General features: G+C 43.0%; 1 protein-coding gene across 1 annotated transcript in view; it reads left to right on the forward strand.

Annotated features, from left to right (window-relative positions):
- The window catches only part of NEO1 (neogenin 1), a 150,412-nt gene extending 139,652 nt beyond the window's left edge, over positions 1-10,760 (forward strand). The window contains exons 24-28 of the mRNA XM_035899461.1: positions 407-499; positions 6,019-6,177; positions 7,520-7,774; positions 8,102-8,238; positions 10,677-10,760. Coding sequence (XP_035755354.1) covers positions 407-499; positions 6,019-6,177; positions 7,520-7,774; positions 8,102-8,238; positions 10,677-10,760 — 728 coding nt within the window. The remainder of the gene's footprint in view (positions 1-406; positions 500-6,018; positions 6,178-7,519; positions 7,775-8,101; positions 8,239-10,676) is intronic.
- Positions 10,761-10,804: the final 44 nt, after the last annotated feature.

A 10,804-nucleotide genomic window follows, 5' to 3' on the forward strand; every position in this document is an offset into this window, starting at 1 on the left:
GTGACCTTTTTTCAGCGGTCAAACACACAATCAGGTTTTGGTGCTTTAACCAGCTATTGCTCAGCTCTCGAGGTGTGGGTGAGTTTTCACTCGATGAGTGCTTAACTTGTTAATGCAGCATGTCTTGCCCATACGTGTGATGCTTTGTCCTGCCACTCGTTGCACTGCCAGAGGTTTGTATTACGGCCTGGAGTGTTTCTCCAGCACCCAATCATCTTCACCCTAGCTGTCCTCTTTTCCACCTTCTAGTGAAGGATGAAAGAGCTCTCTTTATCAATTAGGAGTCACAGAGCTGCTTACAAACAGGACAGCCCGGAAGTAGAGAGAGGAGGATTGAAGCCGTCTGGTATGTTATCACAGAAGTCTCGCTGCAATGGTAAAATAACCTTCAGTATCTTTCCTTCAGGGCATGAGTCAGAGGATAGCATGTCCACGCTGGCAGGAAGAAGGGGGATGAGGCCCAAGATGATGATGCCTTTTGATTCTCAACCACCTCAGCGTAAGTCAATAGCCCACCTACCAGCTGGCTTGAAACTGGGAGCACCCAAACAAGCTGCGCTGACATTGTATGCACAGGCACCAACGCTCACATGCTGCCTTCCTACTTACTTCTCTCAAGTAAGTCTGCCATATCTGCAGTGGAAGCAGCTCAGAGAAGGCATCCTGAATCCCGTATCCAAAAGGCAGAGATAGAGGAAGTTCAAAGGAAAAACTGAACAGCTGTATTTGAGCGAGCAGGAGGCATGCTGCAAAAGGTGGGGAGGAGTTAGGAATGCGTCTGTCTGTCCCAGTCTCCAGTGGTGATAACTGTAGGTGCTTTTTACGGAGAGCCTGGGAGCCTGGCTGCTTTTTATAGTCCTTTCCCTTTGTGCTCTGCCAGTATCCAGCTGTTAGACAGGAATTGCAGAGGGTTGGTAAATCTGTCAGGTTCTTCTCCACTCTTGGTTCTCTCCTCCCCAGACAAACCAGTCGTAGCCTTTTAGCCGCACCTCATGAGGCTGCTATCCCCTTAGCACTTTAGTTGTCATTCTCAGAACCTTCTCTAACTTTACCATGTGCCTCTTGAGGTGCAGAGAGGCCAGAGCTGCACACAGTACCACTGAGCTCTTACAGAGCGGGCAACAGCATCCTCTGCCTTGTTCTCATTTCCTTCCTTGCTGATAATGATACCAGTGATCTGTCAGCCATATCTCCAAAACTCTTTGAGTTGTAGCTGCCAGCTCTGAGTGCAGCATTGTATCAGTACTGTTTGGATTATTTGTCCCTCAGTGTGTAACTACTGTAATAGCTTATTTAGCTATGCTGAAGTTTACCAGCCATCTTCTTGCCTGCTCGCTAGGCCTTGTGAGGTCCTTCTGGAGTTCCTTGCCATCAAAAATAGCATTGGACTACCCCAAAGACCTTCATAAAATTTCCAGACTTGAAGATTTCTCTGATTGCTTCCATGTTTGGGTCACTGAGAAAGATAATTGATTAAAACCAGTCCCAGCACTGATACCTGGGGAATCTCCTGCTGACTCTCCTCTGTCTGGAAAATTGATCATCATCCTTTTGCTTCGTTCTGTAACCAGCTTTCAGTCCACAAAAGAGCTTTCCCTCCAACAACAACTTAGTATTTTAACTTTGGAGTGGAGCCTTGTCAGAGCCATTTTGAAAATGCAGCTGTATTACATTCACTGGTTCCCTTGATTTTCATATTTACCGGCACTGTCCTGAACCTCTGCGGTTAGTGATACGGGATTTACTTCTACAGGAGCCGTGCTTACTCTTTTCTAGATGACCGTGTTTACCCTTATCTGCAGTGATCTTACTCTTCTACCAAAATATTAAATGTAATGGCTCTCCCACCACATTTTTCTTGACCAGCTGTAGTTTACAGTCCACGCTCATACAGCAAACCAACATTGGTACAGATTTATGCTAAAATGCAGTAGTGGCTTAGGAGCGGCTTCAGAAACAACTCGGCTGCTCATCCAGGAGAGAGAATTAGAGAGCCGGGGCAATAAATAGATCACCATGCGTCTTGGTGCAAGACATCCCCACTTGTGAGCTAGTCCCCTAATTTACTGAGCAGAAGAAACAGCTCTGAAGGAGCAACACTGCTTATCTTGGGGAAGGGATACCAAAAGCCTGCAATATGTGCAGTGGCTTTGCTCCACTATCTGTCTATTATACTAATTTATTAGAATGTGGATAGACCACTGATAGAGGCTGAGGTTTTGCAAATCTGGCTGAGCAGCCTCTTAAATGAGGAGGATGTCTGGTTGGCTATTTCTTATCAATGCATTTGCCTATCAGTTAATGGTGATTTGAGCAAAAGTGCTGAAATTGAATTTTGTTGAGACAGTAGAAATCTATTTTAATTGTTATTTTAAAATATTTTAGGAATTAATATACCTAGTTTTCAAATGGTGACTCTGAGATGGAAGGGGACTTGGCTAAACCTCAGATCAACTAGGCTGAAACCCTGACCTGAGAACACAAGTGAAAAGTACAGAAGTTAGCATGCAGTGACAGAACCATGAGGCAAAATTACAGAGCGCTTGTCTAGTCTGAGCTTCAGGCTTCCCTGAGTGCTATGTTCATGTTCAGCCCTGTGGCCAGGTAATTGCTACCGCGAGCTCTTGTGGTTTATGGAACCATTTCAGGCCAGTCCGTTATGTTTCAACTTCTTAACTTTTTGCTTTGTTTACCTGAAGTGAGTGCTTGGTTTTCTTGGCCTCTATGTGCTTTTCCAAGCATCCTGATGACCTGATTAGCTCAGTTGTGAACTTGAAACTGTTCCCCTGTTTTACAACCTTTTGACAAGAGTAGTATCCTTTTTCTTTAGTTTTAAAATAAACAGTCTGATGCTCCTTGCTTTCTGCCAGTTTTACACATACGAGGGAGGAGTGAAGGATACAGTTTTACCCTAACGATCTTTACTCCAATTAGTTTCTTAAAAGTTCTGTCTGCTGTCAAATACGGGTGTCTAACGGGACATAGCAGCTACAGGATTGTGATGGTTTCCTGTCCCATGGCAGGGAATGTGATGAATTCAGACTTGTGTGACCCCGTACCAAATTCAGACTGCAGTAAGTCTTCCCTTGCGCACTTTTAAGTGTGTGTTCTCTAAATGGGATGCAGCACTGGATACACGTAGCGTAACAGAAACTCATAAAGGAGCCAGTGCTGAAGTGTGCCGAGTGCTCTGCAGAGACAGCCTAGCGAAGTACCCCTCATACGCTGTTATTCAGTGGGAAAGATACTCAGCAACTTGTAAGATCAGCCCCGCATAGGATGAAAAGATGGACGGTTGACACAAGTGGTACAGTGGTGATACATGTTTTGGGGAGGTGGTACATTCCAGCTCTACTTTTTGGTGGTATTCAAGCTGATGCGGTAATGCTGGCAGATACAGCTGTGGATATGAACTCTCCCTTGCAGCGCTAAACCCAGCTGTGACATCCCTTTTTGATACCAGTCCTGCTGTGTTTGCTTGCAAAGCCTATCTGTTTTCCCCCTCTTTATTAGATATTGCCCTGCCCAGAAAGGACAGAACAGACACACCTGGCTCAGTGTGACAGGTTAGCGTGATGTGCTGAATGTCAGGAAGGCCGCTGGAAGGTCTTCTGGTGCCTTAGGGCTTGTTTTTGTGACTTTGACTTCTTATCCTGTTTGCAAAGGCCCTGAGGCCTCCCAGCTGCAGGTCGCTATTTTATAGTAAGTGGAAACATTAATGTAATGTCTTTAGATACCTTTTTGCAGAAGCTATGCAGAAAACTGACACTGGTAGATGAGGCCCTTTCTCAGCAAGCAACACAGAAGCAGGACCATTTAGCGCGTTAAAGCCTGTGTCTACAGATACCTTCCTACTGTGTTTTTTAGCCTCCACTGTAGCATTCACATCTAGTTACTTACCTTTTAAATACTAGATTATCCGAATTTAGTATGTTCAATTTTACTTTAATTTACAGTAATGCAACAGGAATGGTGTATGCCTGGTTAGCTTCTCCTTTGACAACTGGAAAACCAAGATTCTGGAAGGATATTTGGAAGCAAAGGGCTATTTCTTTCTTAACACACCGCGTTTCTCTTTATCCGGTTCTTCATCTGAATTTTCTCTTCCTCGAAATTAAACAGTGCATCATGATCTTCATTAAGAGCCAGTGGTACAACATACCAACTTCTGACCTGTAAAGCTATACATGGCTTAGGACTGGTGCCCCAGCAAATCATTACAAAACCCAGCAGTTTAAGCTGGATGGCTCGGTGGCAGGGTAAACATACTGAGTCAGGTTTTCCCCACTTGCTCACCATATTCTGCCTTGGACAGTGTTTCAGAGCTACTGTGATTTTGTGGTGTTCTCCCCACCTCCAAGCTTTTAGGAAATGTCTTGAAAGCTGTAGTGCATGTGTGTGATGTTTTATTGCAGTTACAAAAACATATAAGGCAGTCTCTTGTAGTAATGTGTTATGTTTGAGAGTGATTGAAATACTTGCTGAAACACTGGTGTAGCCTAGTGGTTTCTACAAATAGGAGTAATTAAAATGTTTCTGCCTGTAAAATTTTATGCCTTAAAATCTTCATGCCTCCTACTTTGCTGACAGGTAAGAGAACTCCTGGGGTCCCTGATGCCTCTGCAAAGATTTCTGATGGCCGAGCTTTTGTGGGTTATTCCTCCATTTGTCAGTTACCTGCAAGACGAAGTGGCATTTTAATCTTGCTTGAAGCTTTTAGTGAGAAGATCTGACCTTCCACATCCCCTTGACAGCTATCTCATGGAATTTAAATCCAGAACCTACTGATTACTCAGCATTAGAGTTTCAGTGCTCCTCATTTACAGGAGGTTGATAATGATGTTAGCTTTCTGTTGGCGTAACTCAATGGGAGAGAGAAATTATTTACTACTGTTTATTAGCTGAAAATCTCCAAATATATTGCCTCCACTGGTCAGTTCACTTACCCTGTCCTGCTGATGGGCTATTTTCCAGGAAATGAGGAAGCCAGAGGGTTCAGATTTGTTCAGTCAGTCTTTGAGTTCAAACTACATGCATCAATGCAAGAAGTCTTGCGCTCAGTGTTACAGTGATGGATTTCTGCATCATGTCATTCCTAGAAAGTAACTTTCAAAGGCAGCACATCTGGAGAATTTCCAGAAAAGGTTCAAAGGAAAACAACCAACCTCAACGTGTTTGGTTTTTTTCTTTATGGTGCTAGTGCTAGCATTTCCCTTCTGGTTTCTGTATTGAGACTCTTTCTTCTGGATGATTTTAAGCAATTGAGTATTTTACTGTGTCATAACAACTAAACTCTGTGCATGCTTTTCCTCCCAGCTGGGGAGTACGGAGAGTTTGCTTTGCAGTTAGCACAAAAGGGTGAGGGCAAAGGATGACTTACATTAAACTCGGGTTTCTCAAACAGGAAAAAGAAAACAGCAAGATAAAAAAAAGAGGGGAAAAAAGAAAAAGAGGCTTTGGGTTTGAGTGTATTAGAGCAGAGCTTTACTAAGTCTGCACAGAGGGAATGAATGGAGTCTTCGGTGTCTTGTCCTACTTTGTATTGCATTATTTAATTAACCAAAGATGCCACATTTGGTTACAGTGTTAAGAAATTCAATGACAGCCAGAAAGTATTTTGGAATTTGAGCTTGTGTCTCCTGTATTAGGTCTGATGTTAATAGCACAGCACGAAATACATGGAAGTTCTAAAGGGAGCTGAGCTTCATTTTTCTCAAGTGTACCAGAAAGCATTTGAAAGATACAGCCAGGAGAGATGCACTTTCTGCACAGGAAAATGAAGAGTTCTGCTTCTTCTGGGGGGGGGGGGGGTTGTCTTGTCATGGAGGGAGCAAAGGTGCTGGAGCAGAGTTGGAAAACTGGTATTGAAACGCGTCATTTTGGTGTCACTGTAAATGCTGAGCGGTTGGCTCCCCTGGTCAGTGGTGCTGTGGGAGAAGGGAGGGATATGGTGCGTTTCAGTACATGTGCATGCTTGTCTGTGTGTTAAGTGTTTTTCTGTCTTGTATTCATTCACAGCTGTGATTAGTGCTCATCCCATCCATTCACTTGATAACCCTCACCATCATTTCCACTCCGGCAGCCTCGCTTCTCCAACTCGCAGCTATCTCCATCACCAGGTCAACCCGTGGCCGATTGGCACATCCATGTCCCATTCAGACAGGGCCAATTCCACAGGTGAGATATAAATGATCAGGTAGATTTTGCTTGTAATGGAGCAATGAGTGAAACGTGGAAAGCCAAACCTGAAACTTGGTTGGTCTCTGTTGTGGTGTTCCAGGAGAGGCTGAGCAATGGGTTTAAGTGCAGACAAAATCCTTGATAGGTTGAGTTTTCTGTAAGCAGTTTCTTATGTACATCAGATATTCATACATGATGATGTCCTTGGAAAAGGAGGTTTAATGTTTTATATACAGCTTCAGATAGGAAGATGCCTTATTCTAAAGCCTTAAGCCCTGGCATCTGAAACATAAGATTAAATCTGATTTGAGCTACTTAGTATGAGAACTTTTTTCCTAATTAATTGTGTTTAAAACTGAGAGAGGACAAATGTCCAGACTTTGCTACTGAGAGCTGGCATTAGTTAATCTTCCTAAAGCACACAGAAAATCATGGTGACTTCTGTGCAGCATTTTCATGCTTGAAGCACAATCATTTGCAATAACTTTGTAATGTCTCCAGCACTCTGAAAAATTCTGAAGCCACAGTATTGCTAAGTTGCACATAGGTAATGTCTTGAGATGAAGTGAATTCTGAGCTCCTTGAGCTTAAGGCCTACATTTTCATTAAGGTGCCACAGCCAACAGCCTTGTTTCCTATCTATCTCCTTGTGAAAGCAACTCATGAGGCTGCAAATCTACAGACAGATGATGTTAGAAGCAGAGGTTGCCCTTGTTGCATTTATGCTGCTGAAGCTCTTGCAGTCCAGATCTTTTCCTGCATGTAGTCCAAGGAGGACCACAATGCCCTAGATTCAAGATACCATCTCATTGTTCTCTTAGATCAGGGTGGAACCTGCTGCAGAAAAACAAATGAAGTCTGTGATTTCATTTTAGCTTTCAGCAAGTAAAGCAAGTCTATCTCACAAAAAAAAGGTGGCTATTCCGTATGCAGTACAGTGATATGTGCTTAATGTGTACCTACTGAAGAATACCCTTGAAATGCTCAAGGGTAAAATGAGAACGAAGATTTGTGTTCCATGCTGTTTATCTGAGGTCTTATTAGATGTAGCTGTTTCAGTGCAAAACTGTTGATTTGCTGTTATGCCTGTGGACTCGCTCAGTTCTCAGGCTTGTTTTGTTATTAGACAGCCGTTGCTGTTCACCATAAAATAGGACAGGTACACAGAGTTGGTGTTAATTTGCTACACAGATAGTTCATCTGTGAGTTCACTTGTTAGCTTATAACAGCAATCGTGGAAGAGGTGGGTGCAAACACTACTGCTGTGTTTCCATCTGACCACAGAGAACATGTCTGTTAAAGAAAAGAAACCACTTTTTTTTTTTTTTTTCTGTCGTAGAATCTGTTCGAAACACACCTAGCACAGACACCATGCCGGCTTCCTCCTCTCAGACATGTGCTGACCACCAGGATCCTGAAAGCACCACAGGGTCTTACCTGGCTAATGCACAAGAGGAGGAGTCAGCTCAGAACCTCCCTACAGCACATGTCCGTCCTTCCCACCCGCTGAAGAGTTTTGCAGTGCCAGCGGTGCCACCGGCTGGCTCCACGTATGACCCAGCCTTGCCAAGCACACCGTTACTGACTCAGCAAGGTGAGTGGGGTAGAACTGGAGACACACACTTGCCAAAAAGAGCAAAAGGAGACTTTAAGAAGAAAAATGAGAGAAGCTCCTTAAGGGGCAGGGGGTAGAGTTGGGCATCAAAAGAAATACATCAGAGACTGGAGTGAATTTTGTCGGTACGATTTTCAAGGCATTTGCATGTATGTAGATAAACTAGACAAAAATTCAGCACTCCATAATTTGAAGGGTTCATTTTCCTCTAATAGAATCCTTTTTACTCTCCTACTTTCAGGAGCTTTCTGAATAGGCAAAAGAACTAATTAACTGAGGCATAACTATATAACAATTTATTTTAAGCTCCTAACCATCCAGTTCACTCGGTGAAGACTGCGTCAATTGGGACTTTAGGAAGAACTCGACCTCCTATGCCAGTGGTAGTTCCCAGTGCCCCTGATGTGCAGGAGACCACCAGGATGCTTGAGGACTCGGAAGGCGTAGGTACTCTTACACTGCCAGCGGCTTTCTTTGGCAGTGCTTATCAAACTGTGGTGAATCTCTCTTTATATGCTACTTGTGTACTTTGGTAATGTCTGCACTGAGACTTTCAAAGGCAGAGGATTATCGAGGCTTCTGACTTCCACCAAGTGCCATTGCCTGTTAACCCATATAAAAAAATATAGTGCAAATACCTTCCACACAAGGCAGCAAATTCAGAGAATAAGCACTTAAATTGCAATTACTAGTAGTGCTTTCTAAATCTGAAAGTCACTTAAGAGTGTACCTTCGTTCCTAATTACACAACGCTAAACAGATGTGGTGCTTCCATCTATTCCAGTCCACAAGGCCCACTCAGTCAAAAACTGGAAAACCTTCGGCAGCATTTTGGCCAAACTGAGGCTATTATTAGCTGAACAGAGAGTAATGTTCTCCGAGATTCCCTTCCCTGACTCATGCTCAGCGCTTCTGGTTTCTGCTAGCCTATCACAGTTACAAGAAGAAGACAGACAGATAGCATCTATAGCACTGGTCTTTTCGTTCTCTACGGTATGTAGTGCCTGTTGGAGCTCTGGTGTACGACTTGGCCTTTTATATGCAGGTTTCTGTAGAGCTCCGTACTGGAGTTGTACAAGCGCCCTGCACATCTGGTTTTTGCCTGCTTATCTTGATATAAAGAGCATCTTTGTTCACAGAGCTGAAGGCCTCCAATGGTGCCGTTTGCTCTTCTGTACTGCTTAAGATGTGGTCATTCTTGCTTCAAGATGTCATTTATTTCTGTCTCTTTTGCAAGCATGCTGTGCCCACATCCTATTAAAGCCATGCAGCTGCAGCTTCCTGCGCTGCTGCAGAGCAGCCAAAGTGTCACTGCAGATGGAAAATGCAGCAGTAATGCCAAAATGTTTCAAGCCATCATCTCAAATATGGTTTTAGATGCTCATGTGAAAGCGTTCTGACTTTCTGGGAAAGATGCAACTGTTGGGCTGCTTTGGAATAGCTGTTAAGAAGTGAGGATGTTTTGGGTGTCAGGCACTGGAAGAGCTGTTTTCCTTTCAAATTGCAGGCCCAGAAGTTACAGTACTAGCTGTTGTATTACTGCTACAGGAAGTGCTTATTTTGAATTATATTTTTTTCTTTTTCTTGTTTCTTTATTGGCCTCTCCTTTTGTCACACTGTTTTTGACACCCTCTTGATTTCATTTCTGTATGCATTGGTCTAGGAACTGTATGCATGCTTGATTTGGTGCCCTTCTGTCTAGTTGTCACTCCTACTTTATTCTTTTCTTTAGTTGGTACCAAAAATATACTCACTAGTTTATTCTTTAACAGACTTGTAATATTTAAGTATAGCCATTAATAAATTTCTTCATTAATTAGTACAATATAAAGTCACCACAGCACACTAAATACTAGTTAAATTATGAGTTTTAAAAATCAGGATTTGAACTGATTCAGCATTTTTATGAGAGCCTGTAGGAATGAGTCTGAGTCCTTCCAGCTCACTGCTATTTATCGTTGTCCATAGTCAGCAGATAACGCGTTAGGCACAGGGCAGAGATGACTCTTCTGGTACAATCTAGGTTGCTTGGTAAACTGGAAGGTGCCTGCCATGTTCGTTTCTATTTAAAGGAAAGAAAAGGGTTGTATCTATAAGCAAAGTGAGATCACAGTCAGGGCTGAGGGCTCCACTCTGGGAAGGACTCCAGTTTTAATGTTAGATTCTAGCCAGAAGGTCCAATAGTGGACCTCAAACACATAGAGCAGAAACAATCATGCAGGAGTTCTGTTACTTCTGTTTGGGCATTAGCAGAGCTGTACTGGAATACCACGTGCAGCCTGGCTCCCCTTCTGTGAAAACGATGTTGAGAGAGCAAGGAGGGTTTGGAGAAACGCTCCAAGAACCTAAGAGGTTGAGAACTACACAGTACTGGGAAAGACTTGGTCAGCCTAGAAAAGGTGTTGAGATTAACTAGTTCATGGTGTCTGTTTATATACACCAACAGCTGTCATAATTCTGTTATCAGTGCAGTATAGATGACACTAGACAACTGAGGCTAAAAGTGGAGTATGATTTTTAGCAAGCATGATGATTCTCAAAACAGTTTTATTGACCCTTTTATTCGACCTTTTTTTCCAATTAAGCTGGGAAGCTTTTTCTAAACTATCTATTTTGGTTCAAAAGAAGCTGTTCTCTTGAAGCAGGAACTGATACAAGGAAAACAGATAACATGATCCGTCTTAAAAATCAGTAAAACTATGGATCCCTATTGCAAAGAGATCTGCACTTAAAAGAGAGTTTTTTCAAGTTACTAATTCCTATAACTGTCAGTAAATCTGCTGCTGCTTTCTCCTGTGTCAGGGTCACAATCCCTGACCAACTCTGTCCCGCTTTAAAGAAAGCAAGGCACCTTGTCAATAACTGCTTACATCTCCCACAGAATTATGAACCAGATGAGCTGACCAAAGAGATGGCCCACCTGGAAGGACTTATGAAGGACCTTAATGCCATCACTACAGCATGACCACCTTCACCAGGACATGACTCCAGACAGTTTCACAAGTCTTG

Source organism: Egretta garzetta, unplaced genomic scaffold (assembly GCF_000687185.1).
Source record: "Egretta garzetta isolate BGI_Z169 unplaced genomic scaffold, ASM68718v1 scaffold287, whole genome shotgun sequence".
In the NCBI taxonomy this organism is placed as follows: domain Eukaryota; kingdom Metazoa; phylum Chordata; class Aves; order Pelecaniformes; family Ardeidae; genus Egretta; species Egretta garzetta.